Here is a 23012-nt window from a genome sequence, read left to right as displayed (position 1 = left end):
ATAGACAGAATATTAAAGGAGGAAAAATTCAAAGACTATAAGAACTCAAGGAGAAGAGATGGAACAAATCATCATCATCATCATCATCATCATTATTATTATTATTATTATTATTATTATTATTATTATTATCATCATTATCATTATTATTATTATTATTATTTTAAGTAATTTGGTTTAAAATGATGCCATGTGTGGTTTCTCATGGTCAGAATTTTAATACAACTACACCATTCAGTTGCAAATTATCAAGCCAAAGTAATTTGATAAAACCAGATCAGAATATGGCCAGGGAGATGAGAGAAAAAAAGATCAGGAGGTTCAGAAATGAGGGGACCAACCTCTAAACATGCCAGATTTCTTGTTCTGAAGGAAAAATCACAAGAAAAATATAACTGCAGGCTCTCACATAGGATACCTTGCAACGTATACAATTCTTCCATTTAGGGAGTAACAAGGACATTTTATTGCTGTTTTTTTCTTTGATTATACACATTTCTCTAAGAGGTCAACATCTTAAGATTATCTTTTTTGTAAAATGTTCTGGGAGCATTTTTACTGTGCTTTTCCTCTGTCAATCTTCAGCTTTCCTCTTCTGAGAGTTGCTGGCTTCCCTAAATGAAGGACAGGCTTTTCTGTAATGAAAGATGCTTTTTCCTTTAGGAAAAAAAAAAAAAAGTCAAAACACAGAACAAGCAGGGGAATAGAATTGTACTCATCACCTGCAGACAGATAGATTCCAATTTTTATTTGATGTTTCAAGGATATGATGAAAAGTCCAGTTTGCTTATCTGGGTTTAGTGGGAGAAATTGAGATGGTTTACTGCAGGTGCATGAGAAACTGTGGGAATAAGGATCCCAGGATCCCCACAGACTCTGGTTGGACTGATACCCACAGAGGACATCCCTCCTCAGTCAGGACAGTCTTCCATCTCTTGCTCTGCCTGGTACCCATAACCAGTGTGCTCCCAGGTTTTTACAGGACTGGAAACCCCTGGAGGAGATAGGGCAGGCTTTTTGCTAGGGGTCTCTCTCAGTTCTTAGGGTGATCATTGCTCACACCACACAAATATCAGCTCTATTTTATCTCACTGGGAGCAGGACAGGTCTTGGGGTCATCTTCAGCCTGAGGGTAGTGTTCTGGTAACACAAGCATAATTTATTACTTAATAATAAGTGTCTGTATGCATTACTTTTATCATCCTTAATACTCCTGTTTGCAAACATCTTCATCAGAATTGGTGTGAGATGCAAATATCTGTGGGAATCCAGGGCATCCCTCTGGCTGCCCTGGAAGGTCTGGGACCCTGGAAGGGGTCAGGAACCCCCCTGGACAGAGCCCCCAGAGACACTGTCTGTAATCTCTGTCCATGGAAAAGAGTTTTCAATCTTACAGGATGAATTACAAGCTCTGAGTGTTTGATATAAGTAATAATGAAGTGTGGCACGGGTGCAAAAGTAAAATTTTAGGATTCTAGATTAGGAGTCCAAAGGGGACAAGATGGAGGAAATTGGGTGTGCCTTGTCCTTTTTCTCCTTCTTCATGCCCTCCATGTTTCACTGTGGTGTTGGCATTTTTCTGTTGGTTCAGGCTGGGGACACACTGTCCAATGTAGGTGACAGATATTGGCACGTTCTTGTAAATCCAGCCCAGGGAGTTTCTGGTATTTAATGTTTGTAACATCCCACTGAGGGCAGAGCCCCACACACTGCCCTGCAGGACAGAGCTGGGCAGGGCAGCAGAACATGTTAGAGATTAACAGAATAAACAACCTGGAAACCAGCACAGACCAATTATGGCTTCTGCTTTGGCAGCGGGGCTGACAGACAGAGACTTTCTACAATCTCGGAATCATCAATACCTCAGATTCTGACAAATATCTTTTAATTTGATCAAATAAGCAATGTGTCCCATCTGGCTCAGCTGGCTGGAGCACCCTCCAGCCAGAGCAGCTGCACTGCTGTACACTTGCAGAGATTTTGGCTCACATTTTGCTATAGCTGAGCCCCAGACAGTAAAAGCTAACAGTGATTTTCAATTCTCCTAGTAGCAAAAAATGGGATTTTTTTTCCATGTTGGCAGGTGGAAGAATGTTACCACTGGAAAGGCTTTTCTAAGCATGGCACTGGGCTACTCAGCCTCTGGCAGCCTGCATGGTAAAGAGCATGGTCCCACAGAAATTTGGGAAAAAAAAGCCAAACTTACATTCAACAGAAATGTTTCCTCATATGTAAAAATGCCATTTATTTGTATCTTGGACCTACCTGAGAAGAAATAAACTCTACCCTAGGTGAAACCAGGACAGACATAATTCCTCACAAAAGTTTTTCTGGCATGTCAAGGCCTGCATTCCAATCTATTTTCCCACTATATAATTATAATATGGTGTGTCCCACCTGAAATACATAGAAAATTAGTTACATGTCTTTCCATGTTTCTGTCAGAAGTATCTTAAAATTTTTTAAGCTTAAAGATTACTGAGATCCAGGACAATGGCAGAAAATGCCAGAGAGCATCAGTATGCCCAAAATTATATTTTTGATGATTTTATAAACAATTCTATTTAATTAAAACTCCCTGCTTAGCTCCCAATGTCAGGCTATTTATAGGTTGTGAGCAAAGGAAGCTTTATCGAAGCTGTACTGAAGATTTGCACTTAAACCACAAATAAAACTCTTCTGTTTCACAATCCATTGTTAAGTTTAACTTACATATTATGGTCATGGGTTTTTCAAGGAAACCACAGCTTGCGCATCACATCCTGTATGAAACACATTTTGACTTTTCCCAGGAAGCAGTTAAAAATCACATTTATTAGCCCTGTCAATAGCAGCTGTGAAAATACTATAGCCCAGCTTGTTCATTCTCACAGCTGTAGCTCCTCGAGGAGAACAATGAAAGGTCAAAGGCAGTGGCTGCCCTTTTTCCTGCACTGAGGTCTAAGTTGTTCCTCAAACCTTATCAACTACAGTGGGAGAGCATAGCCTTTAGCAGCACAGAGCAGGGAAGACATCACTTGCCCACTCTCTCTTCCAGCATAAAGGAAGTTTCTTTAAATGGCCTTAGATTGAGCTGCATTCAAAAAGAGGCAAGAAGAGATTTCAGATTCTTAGAATATTCTGAGTTGGAAGGGACCCACAAACATCAGTGAGTCCAACTCTTAAGTGACTGGCCTGTACTCACAGCCTTGGAGTTATTAGCACCAGGCTCCAGCCAGCTGAGCTGGGAGAAGAGCTGGGGCCTCCCTGACCAAGGATGCCAACACATCGGTGCTCACTAAATTCAGGAGCAGCACTTGGACTGTACGAGCACTTGGAAATCTCATGAGGCCTAACAGAAAAGTGAAACAGTTTGAACCTCTTGGGGTTGAGGGAAGAGAGCTCCATTCCTGCCCACAGGCTTCAGTGCAGGGAGCACAGAATCATGAACTGGTTTGATTTGGAAGGAACCTGAAAGATCATCTGGTTCCAATCCTCCTGCCATGGCCAGGGACCCTTCCACTAGACCAGGTTGCTCAGATCTCAATCCAACTTGGCCTTGAACACTTCCAGGGATAGGGATGAACTGCAAGGTAGACAGAGACTCCTGCCTTCTCATGCCAAGAAAATTTTGAATACTCATCTTGTGCTTGACTGGTCCAAAAGCCAATGGAATCAGCTCTCTGACTATCAAGGGGCTCTTCTACTTACACAGCAGACTGAATTATATAAATATGGGAATATGGGAAAAAAAAAAGGCTTTTGAAGCTTGATTGTCTCACTTCAGCAGATGAGAAACTGCAGACTTGTCTCCTTCCTAAGCGCCACTAAATTAATTATCTTTTGCCCTCAGCTCCAATTCTGATGCAGACAGCATGGACTGGCCCTCTGGCAGAGTGCTTGGGGAGGGTAAGAGCTGGTCACCTTGAAGTGGCACACTCCAGACAGTGGCCTTGCAGAGCAAACAGACCTTCATTTCACACCAAGAGGACAGCAGAGCAAACTGAAATGCTCTGGGAAGCAATGCAGGCAGCATCAGTTTTCTGCCTGTCTACTGTATGCACTAAAGACAAAACAGCTCCCTAAACCTCAGCATGCAAGTGCCAAAAGCAGAAAAAAGAAGAGACAACTATTGCATTGCTATCCATAATAATTTTATGTCTCAGAATCCTCTGTGTATGAATTTTTCATTTTTTTTCCCCTAATAAGTACTAGCATGCCAGAAAGTATCATAAAAGAGAGAACATCAGGGATAATACAGGGAGAGGAATGAGTAAGAGCGAGCAGGCCCCACAATCTGGAAAGAGAGCTGGTTCTCAGACATTTGAGGGTGGAAACCACTTTTATTTTAATTTCCTGATTGAAGCCAACAGCCCTAATTCTTCCTTCCTCACTAATTAGATAAGTAACCATGACTAAGTCAATTTGGTTGGAGACTAACTAATGAAAGAGAAAAATTGCAAATTAACATATCCACTTGTAACATTAATTCAGGGAAGAATTAAGGTGGCTTGGGTGCTTATTTTTGCATTTCTACATCTTAGCAACGTCGGGCTTCTCTTTAAAATGTAATTTAAGGGTTTGAATTCAACTTCCTGCATGTGTGTTTTCTTGGGGCTTGAGCATCCCTGTGGTGTGCTTTGTCCATAAGCTCAACCCTAATTCTCTCCATGTTGCTTTCTAGAGCTGTAAGCAAATAGATTAATAATACCTGCTCAGGCCACACACTGTGCTCAACCTTGCCTCCTAACAGAGAACCCCTTACTTTATTGCAAATAAGTGTGATAGGAAATTGATGCATTTTCCCATTTATTTTTGTTTTTAGAGGAACAGGATTCGCAAAGGAAGCAGATGCACAAACATCACAGGAGCTACTGATAAACAGGAGCACGTGGGACATTGGCTGGTAAGATTTGCCACAAAGTCACCACTCACTTGTGTCCTCTGAAATATTAATCAGCTGCTGGCAGTGCCATTGCTGCCTCCACATTGAGCTCATTCCTGCTCTGTTCCTTGAGGAGGTGGCTGTTCCCTGTTGGAGCTGCTCCATGGTGTGGCACCAGGGGTGGGGCTGTGTCTGACGTCAAAGTCAATGCGAATTTATGAAGTTGTTTTTCTTGTGGAATCTTTAAGCTCAAATATAATTAAATAAAAGCCTTTTCTAATACCATTATTCTCCTGATGGGGTGCCTTTCTGGAAGATCAGGGTAAAACCTTGGCTGATAAAGGACTGAAGGTACAACCAGAGTTAAGCATAGGGAAGGTGGTTGCTACAGCCAGCAACTAAACCACTTTGTCCTTCCGGCTGTGCCCAGGCACTGCAGCCCCTGCCCCTCCTGCACTTCCACACTGAGGATTCTTCCACACTTTTCAGACATGGACCAGCTTCACAATGGAGATATGTAGTTAACAGACCTGATTTTGAACCCATTCTGTCTGTTACACAAACAGGCATTAAATCCTCAATTCTGTAGGCACCAGCTCCATGATGCCCTTGCTCTGTCACTCTCTGCTGGCTGTGCTTTCATGATTCAACAGTGCTGAAAGTCTCAGAGTAAAAAGGTAGGAATACACCACAGCTCTGCAGGTTGCTTTTAGCCAGACAGCTGAACTCCTGACACTCTGGCACTATTATTTTTGTTAACAATGTGAAAGATGGTATTGTGAGAGCAGGGTGTGGAGCTGGTCTGCAAAGGACACTGATCACCTGCAGAGGACTTAACTCTGTAATGCAGTGAGTAAAATTTCTGGTACCTGTCCTTCTGTTAAAGGTAGATGAGAAAAAGTCCCCTTGGAGTAGGACTGCCAGCAACTAGCTCACTGGATGTGCAGCCATCTAGTTAGCCAAGCTCCTCTCTGTGGAATTGTATTTCTTCTCTCTTTGTGTTCATTCCCTGCTCCCACACCTGCATCTCAACAGCATGGACATCTCCAATAAACAAGCAGGACACCTTTAGAAGCTTGTTTAGATGACAGAAAGCTCCAGCAATCCAGCCCAGCCATCAGGACATCACCCAGAGCAGGAGAGACCCCAGCAGTAACCTCCTGGGGAACTACCATTCACAACCCCAAGCTGCAGAACATTTGGGGTAGAAGACTCTGCTGTTTGAGTTCTGCTGTTCTTTATAGCACAATTAAGGGTTTGTTACACCAGAAAGAGAGGGAAAATATGCACAAGGTGCTGCAACTTTGGTGCACCATAGATAACTCCAAGATATAATGATACTGTGTAAAATATTTCCAAAAAAGACAAAATATAAATCAAACCTGAGATGCAGAGCTTCTGAGTTTCTGGGCAGTACTCAAACCAACAAAGGTCCCATGTAAGCAGAAGGATTTAGCAGCACCACCACCACCCCTGGTCAGAATTGTAAAAATATTTTTGGGGCTCAGATGTGGGTTTGAGGCACTTTTTAGTGCCTCAAGGTCAGCAGCCCTTTGGTGCATTTGCAAAGAGATTCCTGATCCCCTGAAACTACAGCACTAAGGCTAGCAAGCTTTATAGAACAGAATTAAGACAAAAACCTGAATGTTACCAAGATGCTGCAGCAGCTCCAGGCACAGCTAGAGAAGTTCAGTATAACAGAAACCTTCCACTACCATTGTTTCAGGCACTAAAACTTCAGAACCAGTACAACTGCTTCAGTAAATGCACATTAAAATATTTTTAAGAATAGTGTGCCTTCAAAAAAATTACAGAAAAGAAATGACAAGGCAATTTACTGCCTAATGAAGTCATTGCTGGAGATACCTTACAGCAGAGAAACCAAATCCTTGTGTTCCTTTGGCGAAATTTGGAAGGGACTGCCTTCTGGTTTCAACTATGAGTAGCCTAAAATTAATTCCATCCTCAGCCTTTGACACTGCCCACAGCAGACTTTTTCAACAGCAAGGTTAAACATGGGGAGACCCTCTGGAAATGTTCAAGGCCAGGTTGGATAGAAGTCTGAGCAACCTTGTCTAGTGGAAGGTGTCCCTGCCCATGACAGAAGGAATGGAACCAGAACTTTTGGATCTGGTTAAGGTCCCTTCCAGCCCACACCCTTCTATAGTTCTCTGATTTAAAATTCTGCAAAGCAGTCATAGTCAAACATAACTTCCCAAAAGTGCACAAGTAGCAATTCAGCAATCAGATAAATAAAAAAAATTAAGAGGTAGAACAAAGAGCACAAGGGAGATCTGTAGCATTATGGGAAGAACTGACCTCCTGGAGGACTTGGGGCTCACATCCCACTGCAGACAGCATTTTGCCTGCTAAAGTCCAGAGCTTGCAGTGCTCAAGGTGATGCTTGCCAGGTTGTGGTGTTTCTTATGGCAAACAACTGGCTTGAAGCACCTGTGTGCTGTGCAAAATACAAACTGATATGATAACTCAGTAAAATTACACCTTGCATCTGCTCAGCACTATTAGGAACAAAATCTCAAAAGCTGCTTGTCCAAAGAAGCTGGGACTGGGCTAGCTTACCCAATATTTATCAAAGCAGCAATTCTGTAAATAAGGGGTTACCTCGCTGGTAATCCAATAAAGGAATGTGTGCTGCACACCAGAGAGCCCCAAGCTTGGTGCTGTAAGCCCTCCTCATTATGGATCAGGTCCAGCAGTTATATATGAGACTCTCCAGTCTGTTTTCATGGGTTCTTAGCAACTCACTGCTGAGCAGAAAAAAAAAAAAGAAAGCTGAAAAAAAGAAAGATTCTCAAAAGGGTTTGAGAAGCAAAAAAGCCCTGATTGTCTTACTGTGCAATGGAAACCTACTGCAGCTACTGAAGTCTAGAGAAAGTTAATATTAAAATTAGAAATATATTGCAAGCATGTCTAGGAAACCTACCGAGAACTCCCAAAGAACACTGAAGTGAGAGGAAAAACTGAGATCCATATTTTTACAGTACCCAAGAAAATGAATAGAAATCAGGGATCATCCCCCAACTCATCTCACCACAGCCAGAGTTTTCAACACATCCAACATTACCCTGTGAGTCTCCCATACCTCCAGCTAGTGATGGAAGATGCTGGGAGGACTTAAGAAATTACTCAATCTAACAATTTATCTAATTGTTAAATGCTTTAACAAGGGAGATGGTTTGGTTATAAAAATATTTCTGTCTGAGACTGGGAAGTGTTAAACTCCCCAGTTCTGCACAACTGCACAGGATTTTTTAATTCTTTGCCTTTATTTTTTCCTTCCTTTGAATGGGTTTGTTTGTTTCCCCTTGGAGGCTGCAGTCACACACAATAGGCAGATTTTTCAATTAAGCTATTTTTTTCCACTTTTAGTTTTCAATGGAGCCCAGGTGCCAATTATTTGCTGTTTGGTTTCTGCCTTCCCTTTCCTGCCTACAGCTTAACTCCTTTCTCTCCTTCCTGCTTTTGGGGCTGTCATTGGTCATGCAGATGATGCTGATGCAGATGGCTGTCATGGAGATGGCTGATAAATAATTATCAAACAGCTTGGGAATGATCTGTGTCAGATATCAGTGACATTAAAAAATGCAGTGTATGGACCATCCACCAATGAATTTAGCAACAGTTGGATAGTAACTAATCATCTCTCCTTTGAAGACCTCTTCATAGCATATTTATTTATAAAGTGAAAGCATTTGGTTTTTATTAAAAAAAATACTACAATTCACCAACAGCCAGCTTAAGTGAGCATGTCCTGATTTATTTCAGGAAGACTGACAAAGACATTGTAATGTTTTTTTTTTTTTAAATCCCTCACGACCCCATCACATACTGGGGAGGCAGCTCAGCAAGTTTTAGCACACAGCTGCCATCCTGTGCTGGTGGAGAACAACCTCTCCAGCTGTCCTAGCCTCTGGAAAGCACAGAAGAGGGCTTTACACAGAGCAAGGATTAAGCTAGACCCAGATTTGGCTTGGCTCAGTTGCCATGTCACTGTTAGAAGTATTAAACCCTTCCTTCTATCAGGTTGATCATGGTTGTCGTGCAGCCAGTGCGTTGTTGTCCACGCGCTCTGCTGCAGCCCAGCAGGACACGGTGATCAGGTGCTTGGGGCTCTGCCTCATGGATTAAACATCAAACCAGAGGAGCAGATAAAACCTCAGCCCTGCCACGTGCCTCACTCTGCATCACTGCTATGAGAGGAGGGTGAAAGACTCGATCATTTTTAGCTCTGTAAAAAGTTACAGCGCAGGGATGAGTGCCTGAATCCATCCCCTGCAGCCATCAGGCAAGTGAGGCCAGGGAAAAGGGTAGAGAAATGAGGTAAGTAAAAAAACAACAGAACCACCAAGACTGGGGTGTGAATGTCACCCTGATTCTTAAGATTTTCTAAAACCTTCTGAGTTTACATTCTGTTTGAGAATTTTCTCACACAACTTTCTGTAAACAACCTATTGTTTTGCATTCCTTCATAGAGGTGGAGAAACTTGATGTACTGGTAATTTGTCCAATGTCTTTGGAGAGGTGGCACCTTCACCCTCCAATCCACTGTCACCTTTAGAAAAGTATGAATGCTGGAGTCAGAAAATAAACTCTCTTTTTTCACCTTGCAATAACAGGGGCTCGTGTTGTGCTTTCACGTGTCCTATAACGACATGTGAGGCTGAATCTAAAACTATACTCTCCAAGAGCTGAAAGGACATATTTTTAAGAACAAGCCATCCAACCTGGGATGATGCACTTGCACTCTTTTCAGATCCTCCTGGCACTATAACCCATTAAAAAAAAAAAAAAAAGAAAAAAAAAGGAAAAGCCATCAGTGGAAATGGGATGCTCCTTTGCTCCTTTAAGCCTTGCAGAGACTTTCTCCAGCACTACAAACCACCCTTCCTGTGGCTCTTCCTTTACCGCTCAGAACTGAGCCATGGGGACCTCCTTTTTTTTTTTCTTTTTTTTTTTTCTGTGTGTGTGTGTGTGTGTGTGTGTGTTGTATTTCAGGTCTTTTTTAAACCAAGAAAAATAATCAATATCAAATTTAAAAAAGACCCCCCAGAGATTTGGGGAAAGTGGGCATAAATATCAAGCAAAACACGAAAAAAAGACTGAGCTGCTAGGAGATGATACTTAGAGCAGTGGTGGTGGGGTGGGAGGGAAGAAATATAGCAGACAAATTTAACACCATTTAGGGGGGTTTATACACAATGTTTACATCCCAAACAGCATTTAGAAGTGATGATTTAGTCATTTATCATATCCCAGTTCACTCCTTTCCTGTCAAAGTGATAAGCAGAACCAGCAGCACTTCTCTGAACACAGCATTCGCTACAAAGCACCACCAACAAACCCAGAACAGCTTCACCCTTGGCCAACACTGTCCCCCTGGGCCTTCAGAAGCTGGGATTTAGGATAAGAAAGAATCGAAGGAGAAAGTGTCTTAGCAGAGCATCTTTGGCCAGTGAAGCCAGATAACCCTAAAAAGTCATTAATGGAGGATCTGAGAGTGAAGCCCAGCAGGAAATGCTGGCAGCATGAACTCCTGCCCACACAAGAGGGTCCCCAGAGACCAAAAACTCCATGCAAAGCAGACAGGATCTGACCACAACACCTGCCTTGGGCCAAACCTGCTCTTTATTTTTCATGAGCCACACAGAAATATGGTGTATTTATGATCACTTCTTTCACCAGACTTGGTTGAAATCAGCACTGGATCCCAAAACTGAAGGAGAAGCCTTGCGTAGACAATCCCTTCTTCAAGGCTCAGCTCCAGTACCAGGCTCAAGACCTGGCAAGCATATGCATTTGGCAGGGAGTAGTAAATTAAGTGAAAGAATGTTTCAGGGGTTTTTTTTTTCATCTGATTGTTTAGGAATTTACTCGGAATAGCCTTCCTCCCCAAGAGGGATTTCAATTCTATGCATGCACAAAGAGGAGAAAACATTAATGCAGCGTTAAGACAGATCAGTGCTGAGAGCAGCATGCACAGGCTGAGCAGAAGGCCACTGAAGTTATGTGACACCCAAAACTAGGCATTAGCAATTTTTCAAGGACTAAGTTGTGAAGTGCCCAATGACACTTCCCCCTTGAAAATTGGCCCAGCAGATATAATTCCCCCTGAGACTCAACCATGTCACAGGACAGGTCTCCTCACCCCTTGGTGGGGGGACTGAAATGCTGCTGGTGCCATCAAGGCACACACTCACATCAGGTCCTCCTTGGGAGTTCTGAGGGACAGGAATTGTTTCTCTTTAAAGACACACTCAAAAGATTGTACTTTGTGAAATAAATCTAAAAAAAACTCCAACTGTGGCGTCCTAAAAACAAGGTATATGCAGATGAGACTTACTCTCTGGCTCTGCTTTCCATGCAGGTTTCAGGTTGGCTTTGCTTTCAGGATCCTGCCTGGTTCCAGGCATTACATAGCTGTAGTGATTAATTACAACATGTTACAACTGAGATTTAAGCTTCTGTTGAATTTGTGGTTTTTATTTACCCATCCTGACCAACCTGGGCAATCCATAGACTGGGGAGCCATCAGTAAAATGGTTCATAAAATACTAAGGCTACTGCTCTCCAATGACATGGGAGAGCTGTGGGAACTGAACTGGTACCAGGTATAATTAATTCAGCGTAAGGTTAATCATTATGTTTCCAAGCAAAATAGGGGTGCATAATAGCATTGGGTCTTATATGGCCAATGCATTTTGGAAATAGGCTAACATATGTAATCTTTTGTAAGACTCTGAATCCAAATCCATCTGTGGATGTAATTTAATGTACAGTGCTTTATGCAATTATACCTACAGATGCCTAAGTGAGAATTTAAATTAGCATTAACTTGATAGCTTTTGCTGAAGGCAGACAAACGCAAACGGGTGCTGGGCAGATTTTCCTGTGAAGCTCTGCTGATCCCCATCAGTTCCCAAGGCACTGTTCCAAACATCAACCCTGGGGATCTTTTCAGCAATTAGGCCCATTCTTTGCACAAGTGGATTCAGAAATGAGAACCCATCCCTGTACAAACCACATGTCCACTGTGAAAAATATCACCATTTGGGCATCAAGAGAATGATGCTCAAACAGGAGGATCCCACCTGTTGGGTTCATATAAGGGTATTCTTTACCCAGAAATTCTTACAAATCCATACATACCCCTGTTCTGACTCCTTTTCTTCTGCCCAGAAGCCCTAAAGAAAACAAATTATCAAGTAACACATGTTCAAGGGTCAGTGTCTCATGGTTTTTCTGCATTGAACCACAACACATCTCTTGTCCTTAATGATGTCAGCATCCAAACCCCAGCAGGACTAAAGGACTCGACAGGATGTCTCTTTTAAACACTGAGGTTTGCAGACAGAGCTTGTTGCAACTTCAAAGCTGCCCATACCCCAAAAGCAACCTTTACTCTGATCTCAACAAACCATGGAACTTTTCATCTACCCAAAGGAATTTCAGATTCCTCCAAACCAAATAATTAGTGGATTGTTTTCTGGCTGTGGTGACTACAGAAGCCTGCAATGGCAGTGAGGTTTTCTGCTTGTCACTAATGAGTATTAGGATGGCTGGCTTCCTTATGAGCCAGATGTGTTGGCAGCAAACACACAGCATAAAAATGATTGAGAAGCAGCCTGATACCCTAATTTTATGAAAAAAACAAAGCAACAGGACACATAATCAGCAATGACAGGGGAATTATCAGCTGGGGAGTGCACCATTTGTTTGGTGCAGAAGCAGCAGCAGACTTGGATCTTTCCCTCCATCCTGGAATCAGGTGCAGGTCAAGTAAACTGAGATATGCCAGAGCATTGAACCTCTTTGGGCATCTCCCCACTGGACAAAAGACAGACTGACATCAGAGGACTGCATGTCACCTGTTAAACAGCAGATTTCATCTTCCCCACTCTGCTGCAAGGAAACATCTGATGAGCTGACTCAATCCACAGCTGTAGGTCACCTTGGTAATCTACTACTTGAAGCAGTTTCTCCCTTCAGCAGCTCTTAGAACCAGAATTGGAAGGCTGATAGGTTTTTAAAACACCTGGGAAGCATTTCTGAACTCTCATCTGTTTGAGGAATGGCATATCTCAATGAGCACACACCACTTCTCCAATAATCCAGAGACTGAATTTTCCTCAGCACAGATCAGGTTAAGAGGCACAATTGCTTTGCATGAAAAACAGGTTGTAGTTTTTAAAGGAGTGATATTAAGACAAGCCTTACTCTTGTACCAGTGAGGGGACAGAGAATGTTCCCTCCTTTCTTGGGATCTCCTCTGAGGTCATCCATAACTATAGGACATTCTGCAATTTGGGCAGCCCATGTTGTAGCTTCTGGATTTCTGTGGAGAAGTTCAAGCAGCAATAGTGCAGCTATGTGTCCTTCAGCAAGATTCTCATCCCAAGGCAGCAAAGCTCATATCCTAAAACTCACCACAGTAAATTCTCAAGCTCACTAAAATGTTTCAAGCCTCTCCATTTCCCCCGCTGTGAAAGAATAATGTGACCTTGGAGAGCTGCTTTGTAGTTTGGTTTTCTTTTTTTGCTGAACAACAAAGGAACAGCTGTTCAGATTTTTTTTTTGTTGTTGTTGTTGCTGTTGTCTTTTGTTGCAGAAATGCATGTACTGAATATTTAGGACACATTATCTGAAAATAAAACTACTGTTACTAAAGGAGCTCCTGAGCAAACACATGATGCTCCCACAGTGAGTTCCCAATTCCCATTATGGTGTTACCAGGAAAGTGGGATGGTGCCCTCTGGGCAGCATCAGGGAAGCAGGTGCTGTTGCAGGAAGGTGCTGCAGTGGGCAGCTGGATGGAAATGCCTTTCTCAGAAGCACAGGAGTGACTCAACTTTCTTAATTCTGACACTGTGGGGGAAGACAAGCAGCAGCTCCCTTCAGTGCTTCACCATAGCTCATAGCAGTTTTCCTGAATATTTCATTTCTTTCATCATTAAACTACCAGACAGGAAGGTATTAACAGCAAAATGGACTTGTACCTGCTGCCCCTGATCCTGACCCAGTCTCATCCTAGGGCTTTGCTCTGTCCATCAGCCCAATTCCTCCTCTCTCAGGTGACTCCCTGAAGGTTGTGTTCCTGTACCAGAACATAGGGAGGATCCTGAAGGCAGAGAAAGCCTCACACTACAGTACTTCAGCTAAGACAAATCCAAATTCTTCTCCAAGGCTGGGAGGATAAATAGCTGATGTTTAAAATCCATGTGGTTTACTGCTAGCTGATAGGAGGCAAATGGCACAAAGCCACTCCTGGGAGCACCTGCTGGTTTAAAAAGCAGACAGAGGTCTGGTTCCATTGTATTACAATTAATTGGCTGAAGATGATTTTTTAAGAATTTTAACAGGTCTCCCAAGGGAGAAGCCACCAACCTCAGCCTAATCTTTGCTACCTAAATAGAAGGTCTCTGGCCCCACCTATATGTCCCAGAGTGTGGAATCTTTAGGATCTTTTCCCCTCATGGATTTCCTCAGAGCCCTCCCCTGGAGAGACTTACCATAGAGTCTCTCTCCACCCGGGTAGATGGAAAAGACTTCCCCAAGGACTCTTGCTGATCCATCCCAGTTCATGTCCCCATATGTCCCAACTTCCTCTGGTTTCTCCTTTCTTTGTTTCCTCATTAGTTGTGGTACCCCTGGTGGCCAGCCCCTTCTTCTCCTGGTATCACCCCCATAGTCACCCCTCTAAAAGTCTTATGCATTCAGCAGTTGCTTATCAAGAACTGGATGGAAGTGATTTTGAAACCTAGACTTAGAGGTGTTAAAAATGAATTGGTCTTCACTTCCTACACTCTCATTTCTCAAAAGTTTTCATGGCTATTTAAATAAAAGTATTAAACTGATCCTGATTTGAGCGACTGCTTAAGTCGCTTGGGGGAATTCATTTTAAATAAATCCACTTCCATTTTGTTTATCTCAAAAATGTCTGCAGCAGTCAGAGAGAATTTGCACTGCCGTTAATAAAGCTTTGAAAGAAACCTCCTGCTATTCAAAACATGCCAGACTTGGGCATAATGGAGCATAGGCCAAGATGGGGCCCCTGTGAAGGCTACTAGGATTAACTGTGTTTTCCCATTTTGTGGCATTCCCATGGTTAGGTCCATCAGCTGTGCTGCCTGTAAGCAGAGCTTATGCACGTGGGCCTTAGGGAAGATGAAAGAAAAAAGCAATTTTCAAGAGGTGACATTGCTGGTGCTCTCCCTGAGGCAGCTCTGGGGAGTACTGCTCCCCCTCCATGGGATCTGCTACCCACTGCTTTGGCACTGTGCTAGACCCCAAAGTGTTGGAACTCAGAATGTCTCTCAGACATTTTTAGAGGTTCCAGGCCTTGGTCAGAAGCATTTTAGACCCTGACAGACAGCTGGAAACAGCTGTGATTTTGAGTTTGAGCCATGGAATTAATTACCAACTTTGGAGGTGGAACAAGCAGTCACAAAGGGTTAGATAGTATAGTAAAAGTAGTTACAAAACAGAGGGGAAATTTTTTTAGTATTGTACAGGGGGGTTTTAACACCTGCACAGGGGGGTTTTTACTTTGTACATGGGGGTCAGAAGTTCTAAGATGGAGGAAAGTGGGCTGATCCTGTTCTTCCTCCTTCTTCTTCCTTGCCTCCATCACCTTGCCTTCTTGGTGATTTTGGCACTTACAGATTGGTTTAGAGTAGAAAAGCACTTGGTAATATAGGTAGTAGGTATTGGGGGAAAACTATAAACATGTAATATGTAATATATCATATAAAAGATAGCAGCAGCCCTGGGCAGGGGGAGAGAAGAAGACAGCAGACAGAGAGGATGTCAGGGTGTGTGTGTGCCTCTGCCCAGGCTGCTAACCAAGCAGCCACAGCCCAAGAAGAAAATCTTTTAGATAACTCACAATAAATCACCTTGAGACTGAACAGCAAGAGCCTGCACAGTTTTTCTTTGGAAGCACGGGTTGGAGGAGGAATTTCACTACCACATGGGACCCCAGAGCAAGGCCGGGGTTCTCACACCAAAGCACCCGTCCCTGCAGTTAACAAATGAGAGTGAGAACCCTGACAGCTGATTCGGGTCTGCTGTCTTTGTTCCAGGCACAAATACACGCTGGGCAGAGGATGGATTGAGAGCAGCCCTGAGGAGAAGGGCTTGGGATGTTGGTTGATGAGGAGCCCAACGTGACCTGGAAATGGGCACTGGGAGCCCAGAAGCTCCTCTGCCCTGGGCTGCATCCAGAGCCCTGTGGGCAGCAGGGAGGGAGGGCATTCTGCCACTCTGCCCCATCAAGTGTGACCCCAGCTGCAGGGCTGCATGCAGATCAGGTGTCCCCAGCACAGGAAGGTCATGGAGCTGTTGGAGTGAGGTCAGACAAGGCCACCAAATTGATTAGAGAGATGGAGCACCTCTGCTATGGGGTAAGACTGAGAGAGTTTGGGGTTGTTCAGCCTGGAGAAGAGAAGGCTCAGGGGTGACCTTCCAGTACCTAAAGATGGCTACTAGAAGGACTCTTGACAAGGGCCTGGAATGATAGGACAAGGGGAATGGCTTTAAACTGACAGAGGGCAGGCTCGGATCAGCTATTAGGATGAAATTCTTCCATGTGAGAGTAGTGAGGCACTGGCACAGTTTGCCCAGAGAAGCTGTGGCTGCCCCATCCCTGGAAGTGTTCAAGACCAGGTTGGATGGGGCACTGAGCAACCTTCTCTGGTGGGGAGTGTCCCTGCCCATGGCAGAGGGGTTGGAACTGGATGATCTTTAACTTCTCTTCTGACCCAAGCCATTCTGTGCTATCCTCGATTTCTATTTGATATACACCACTAATAACCAGGGAATGGCGGTCTGGAACTTTGAGGCAGCAGATGAAGTTTACCCAGACTGACACATGTAGAGCTTTGCTTTTTACTCACACAAACTAGATTTTGACAAGGTAATGTGTCCTCTCCCATCACCTTTGTATTTTTCCTGAGTATAATGCACAGCATAATATTAGAGCAGAATATTTTTTGCCTTTTTTTTTTTTTTTTTTTTTTTTTTAATTAAGGTAGAAAGCTGAGGGTGTTTTACAAGGTGAGGGAAAAAGCATTTTGCTGCTGGTTTTAGAAGCCCACAAGCCTCACATGACCTGTGCCTCCTGGGAGCTGCCATGAGTTATCCAACCTGTCACCAGAGCTGGAGTCTGGAGCACAGCTCTGCCTCTACCTCTGAGGAAAGGAGGCCTCTCATCTGTGTATGTGGCACAGAAAAGCTCAAAAATCCTTCAGGGAAGAAAAATAAAAAGGAAAGGAAAAAAGGCAGAAAGAGAAATGTGCACAACAGACACTACATGTGAGTAGGCTAAGAGCCACTCCTCCTTTGGGAAAGCTGTCCTCAAAAGGTGAAAAACACCTTTCAAGATTTATCTCACTCACTGAGCAGGAAAATATGCCCCTGACCCAGCTTTATTTACCCAGGGCATGCTATGGAGGGAGGTTTTAATCCAAACACAGTGCTGAAAATAGGATGGATGATTAAAATGCTGACATAGCACCCCATTTGTGTCTCTAAAGGTTGAGTGCAATTTTCTGCCTTTCATAATTGCTCTGTCTATCCCTTTCTGCCTTTTCCAGTGCATTTGCTCTTCCTAATCTGGCCTCAGCTTTCTAAATGTGGCTTTCTATTGATTCCAGACTTTCTGTTCACTCCAGATGAGCATCACTAAGGCTGAGAAAATAGTCAGCAATGCTTTGTCCCTGATAATATTTTTTTTACAGTTTTGACACATATACTATAAGCACAGGATGGAAACCTAATCCCTGCTGCCTGGCAAGCAATGCTGGCACCTCTGGTCTGATCCAAACAAACACACACACATGAAGAAATGGGTCCTGAGAGCCAGACCATTCTTTAAGTCCTGTTTGGTCTACACTGGAGGCTCAGCTCCTCTGGACAGCAAGTATCAGTAAGACACTGCTGTGGAGCTAATATTTTAGATCCTTGCTGATCCAATGATATAAGGTATGATTGTCCACATCCAGATCCCAGTTGTCTTCCCTTGGACCAGCTATCCTGCACTTTGTCTGATCAAATCCCTGTGTCTGTTGTAAATCTTGTGTGATTCACAAACACAGGTCTTAATAGCTGCAGATGTCTTTTGCTCTTTTCAGCCAGGGTGCAACCTTGCTTCCAGGTCAAAGAATCATGGAATGGTTTGGGTTGGAAGAGACTTTGAAGGTATATCTGCAGCAGCTCATCTGCTTCAGAGCTGTTTGCTTTCCTCATGCCTTTCACAACCAAAGCCTGAAGGGCAGGACCTCAGTAAGGAGCTATTTACAGAGAGACTTGGGAGTTTATCCAGAGTTGTTTCATCATTAGCAAACAAACAAGGCACTAGGCCTGTCCCTGATCAGCAGGAGTTTGTTTAGGAGGCTGCTCTGGACTCTGAGCCTTTCTTCCTCCCTTTCCTTGAAATTCCCCAGCAAAGGACACAGTCTCTGTGCCAGCAGGGCCAGCAGCAAACAAATCCCCTCACAGGACATGGACTGGCAAATTGCTGCTACCTCTGCATTAAAAAATGCATTCATTTCAGATGATCTCTCACATCAGAGAGTTATAAAAGGCTTACTTTTTCATCTGAGTAATTAAAATACGTGAAGCACAGAAATTAACTGACAAACATCTAAATAAAACCTCTCAGGCAGGAGCCATGCTCAGGAGTAAGCATTTTCTTATGCAAACCTGCAGAGCCCAGTGCTCAGGAGCATCCAGCTGGCATTGCTGTCAGGGGAGGTCACAGCCCTAATATCACACATCAGCAGGAGCTGGACTTGTTGAAAGCTGAAGAGCAGTGTCACAACTTAGTGCAATGAGGGGATCAAGTTCTCATCATCTTTCATCACTATTTGGCACTGCATGGCAGAGAATACCCCCCAAATGTGCTAACAGTTTTGACCCTCTGTGAAGCCCTTCCAAGCATCAAATGAAGAGGCCTTGGGTTTTGTTTTTCTTTAATTGCAAGTTTAAATAAACATAATTTATCAGCTTTCTTTTAGTGTTGCACTGCTTTCTGTCATGGCACTGCCCAAGGAATTAAAGCACTGCAAATATTTGCTGGGTTTAATTTGTTTTTACATAACTATTTAATCCCTCCACAGGAGAAAAAAAAAAAGCCACTGTGGGTGCTGATAGCATCTAAAATGAAGTTGCTAGAGGAGCAGTTCAATGTATTTCCAAAAGTCAAGGTCTTCTAGACACAGCTTCCTGTCAATTATGGAATAATTTCAGACTTTTAGCAATGTGCATTCCTCTTCCTTTCTAGTTAAACCTGGAAAAAGGTTTTTCCCCTCCTCCCAGCAGCAGGTTTATTTTCAAATTTGGTAAATAAGCACCCCTGAGCAATGGCCTTAGGGATTCATTGCCCCTGCTGACCTCTCATTGTGCATTTCAGCCCAGCATCTCTTTCCCTAACTGGAAAATAGTTGTGCTCTGCAAAAAGCACTGGGAGACTTTGAATTAGCACACTGAAAGTTAGGATTAGGAGGTGGTCATTAACAATGACCTGAAAGCCTCTCATTTAATGGAGTGGTGAGAGATTATTACACTGTGACATTAAACATCCTGATAACCAAATGTCTCATCAGCTCAAGATGTGCCCTTTAATTCCTTGCTAAAACCTCATGTCAAACCTGCATGGACTCTGCTCACACCAAAAATGAATCACTTCCCACTGCTGGAAGGAAATTTTTCCTGACCAGAGTTATGTATCTGGGTAATGAGGTGTAATAGAAAAGTGCTTAGGAGTCTCACATCAGTTTAGATGAATGGATTAGCACTTAAAGAGAACAGATTAATCTTTACAAGACCCAAAATCATCCCCTGGCTCCTGCCAGAGAGACCTGCTGTGCCTAAATTACTTCCTCTAACACGTATAAAACTAAAATGACTTAATTTATGGAAATAAAACAGAAATGGGCACGTGGTACAACTCAGACACAGACCTGTAGATCATCTCCACACAACCTTGGACTTTGTGATTAATTAGACATTGAGAATACGAGCTGTGTACAGGACACACTTCAGTGCCTTTCAGAAATACTGGAGCAGTTTTTGTGGCCAGGCATTGCCTGGGCAGGGGTGTCAGAGCATCCCCACTGCCTCCCTCCCTCCCTCCCCATCCAGCAAGACGTGCCATACTGTCTCACTTGACCCTATGTTGAGCAATTGTATTTCTTAAATACATCATTAATTTCATTAACTTTGATGTTTGGGAGATGTATTTTTTTTATACTCCACCTAAATCCAAGAGGGGCTTAGAGAGAAGATAATCACTGCTTGTGCAGAAAGATGAATAGGACAAAGGGGATCATTCTGATGATCTCTTGCCATCTCCCAGCAAAGTCTGAACAGTCTGCAGTAAATAAAGTCTAATCTTAAACTCCTAAGAACATCTGACCCTAAAATGACAGGTCTTTGACAAGGGGTCACCTCCTCTGGTATGGATGTCCCAGGAATGGGAGTCAATACCAGACAAAGAGGGTCTACATATTAATATCATTAAAAAAAAAAAAAGTAGGCTTGAAAGCCAATATTCAAAATGCATCAAATTCATATATTCAAGTTTTTGCATTATTTTAAGAAGTTAATCCCAGCTCCCAGCCACTATTGAATGGCTAGAAGAAGGCAAGAACACTGGGACCAAGGTCAGACTTCTCTGAGCAACATGTTCCAGAGCTTCACCACCTTCACAGTGAGGAATTTCTTCCTAATATCCAATTTAAAATATTCCTTTGTCAGTTTAAAGTCATTCCCCCTTATCCTATAACTACATGTCCCTGTATAAAGTCCCTCTCCAGCTCTTCTGTAGACCCTTTAGGTACTGGAAGGTGTTCTAGGTTCTCCCTGGTTCTTTCTCTTCTCCAGGCTGAACAGCTCCAGCTCTCTCATCCTGCCTTCATAGCAGAGCTGCTCCATCCCTCTGGTCACCTTCATGACCCTGCTCTGGACTCACTCCAGCCTGTCCACATCCTTCTTCTGCTGAAGACCCCAGAGATGGATGCAGCACTACAGATGGGATCTCACCAGAGCAGGGCAGAATCCCCTTCCTCGACCTGCTGCCCACACTGCTTTGGATGCAGCCAGGATAATTTATGCAGATTACTTTTCATTTTAGACCAACCCAAATATAGAAACCCCTATAATAAGTTGTATTATTAATTTCTCTTCAATAAGTTATATGCTAAATCATATTGAGTGGCCAACCCCACACTCAGATTGCTCCAGCCCTGACCCCGGAACGTGATTGTGGTAGAAATTGCAGATAATTCAATAATTCTTTGTGATAGCTCAGCTCAAGGCTTCTCTTGAGCCCAGAGTTCAGTGCTATGAAACTGGCATCCCAATAAACCAGGCCTGTGACAGAACAGGTGTCCATTTGCTTTGGGCTGGAACCAACGTGTTCATTAATCCCAGTGCCTCGGGATGGGCTGGGGCTGGCTCACCTCAGAGGAGAGGTCACTGCTTTGTCAGCTTTGCTCCTCACATCTTCTCATTAAATTTCCATCTAGGTCCCACATACTTGGCTTGCTAAGAAGCAAGGATTTTTTTTTTTTTTTTTTCAGTTAGCTTAATGTTTGCCAAAGCAAAGAGCCAGACTGAGAGGCACGGGGCTCATGGACTGGGACAGATTTGCATCCCCAGAGATCCAGCCAAGTGTCTGGGAGCTGACACAAGATGATTTTTTTAGGTCTGGTGAGTCCTGACTGTTATTTTAGGGTTGAGTAAAGGGAGGAAGATATTGTACTTGGATGTTTGACCAGACTAAAGCAAACTTGCCTCATTAGGTACTAAATCTTTTTACCCCTGAACGCTGAGCTATAAATTCAGCTACAAAGAGTGAGATGAAGGAAAAAAATCTGAGAAGACAGCACAAAGAAATATTAGGGAAGATTCAATCCTGTTATGAACAAAAGCACACAAATGAGATAGCCCAGCAACTGATTTCTGGAAAGCAGCTGGCCAAGTTGGGATATCAACAGGCTGGAAATATAATTTTCATAACTTCAAGCAGATGCTAGCTCATCTCCCTGACCCAGCAAAGAAAGGTCATTTATAGGCCCTGCTCATTTCTGCAAGTTGGAGATGGCATTGACAGCTTTGTGCTGTAACAAGGCTGTCCAGAAGTGTCATTTTGAGAAGCAGTAGGCTTTAGAATTAGTTAAGCTCTGCAATCCCCACGGGGGATCTCAAAGTCACAAAGATGTGCCAGTGATACTTTCTTTCTGCCTCATGAGAATTCATAGAGGAGTGCTCCAGAAGCTATTCAAGAAATCTATTTCAAGCCTAAATAAAAACTATACTCTCCCTATGAAAGGATTAGGTAAGCTTTTCATCCTCCTGGGAGGAGAAGCACAGATGTCACATTGGAGAAGCTCAAGGCACATTGCCAGCAGCAGAGGGGGATGGTTGATTCCTTAGATCATCACTTTTCTCTCATCAGCATATACATTCAGCAGAGGTGAAAAACCCATCTTGTGATGACAATCCTTTGTCAAGCTCTCCTATGAAGAGAAAGGGCTATAACCAGCCTGCTTAGCACAGTGCCTGCTGTAAAGTGACCACAGGAGATAGCCCTGGGTGGGAGTTTCAATCAGCAAGCAGAGTAGCACACAAACCACATTGTTCCCTTTAACTTTTCCTTGCCCCTGGTTAAGATACATCTTTTATTGTTCATCAGCTGGATAAAACTGAGCCTTCAGAAATGCAATGTTCCCACTTCATACATCCCATTACACTGTCACCAGAGGCAGAGGCAATTCCAGGAAGGCCAAGATTTAAGAAACAAACTGGAGAAGGCTCAGACTGCCTCCAAAAGTTATTACTGTTTTTTTCACCCCAAGCTTTGTAGTCTTTTCTTTCTGCTCTCTGCTGTTCTGTATCTCCTGCAGATTGTCCCAGCTTGGGGTAATTTGGAGTTCATAAAACATCAGCTTCACAATTTTGCTGCTGTGGCTGGCAGGTAAAAACATGCTTTGCTTTGTAGCTGTTCATTGTACATCTGCTAAAGCATTCCAAAGCCACAGGGGTAGGAAAAGCAGAAAAAAGTACTTTTCATCATTACTGCAGTGGGCCGAATGCACAGCAAGTGCAGATAAGCATGAGATCCTCCACC

General features: G+C 43.3%; 1 protein-coding gene across 4 annotated transcripts in view; it reads right to left on the bottom strand.

Annotated features, from left to right (window-relative positions):
- Nucleotides 1-256: 256 nt before the first annotated feature.
- The window catches only part of LOC144245985 (uncharacterized), a 67508-nt gene continuing 44752 nt past the window's right edge, over nucleotides 257-23012 (bottom strand). Inside the window, exons 2-4 of one of the 4 annotated variants that reach the window (XM_085576105.1) lie at nucleotides 12032-12066; nucleotides 11226-11302; nucleotides 257-7632 (exon numbers count right to left, since the gene is read on the bottom strand). In XM_085576105.1, coding sequence (XP_085432231.1) covers nucleotides 7619-7632; nucleotides 11226-11302; nucleotides 12032-12066 — 126 coding nt within the window. In that variant the 3' untranslated portion in view covers nucleotides 257-7618. The remainder of the gene's footprint in view (nucleotides 7633-11225; nucleotides 11303-12031; nucleotides 12067-23012) is intronic. The other 3 variants (XM_085576106.1, XM_085576103.1, XM_085576104.1) reach the window with 3 other exon arrangements.

This window comes from Lonchura striata, chromosome 3, assembly GCF_050655825.1.
Source record: "Lonchura striata isolate lonStrDom1 chromosome 3, ASM5065582v1, whole genome shotgun sequence".
NCBI lineage: Eukaryota > Metazoa > Chordata > Aves > Passeriformes > Estrildidae > Lonchura > Lonchura striata.
This window is presented reverse-complemented; position numbering and strand designations above follow the sequence as displayed.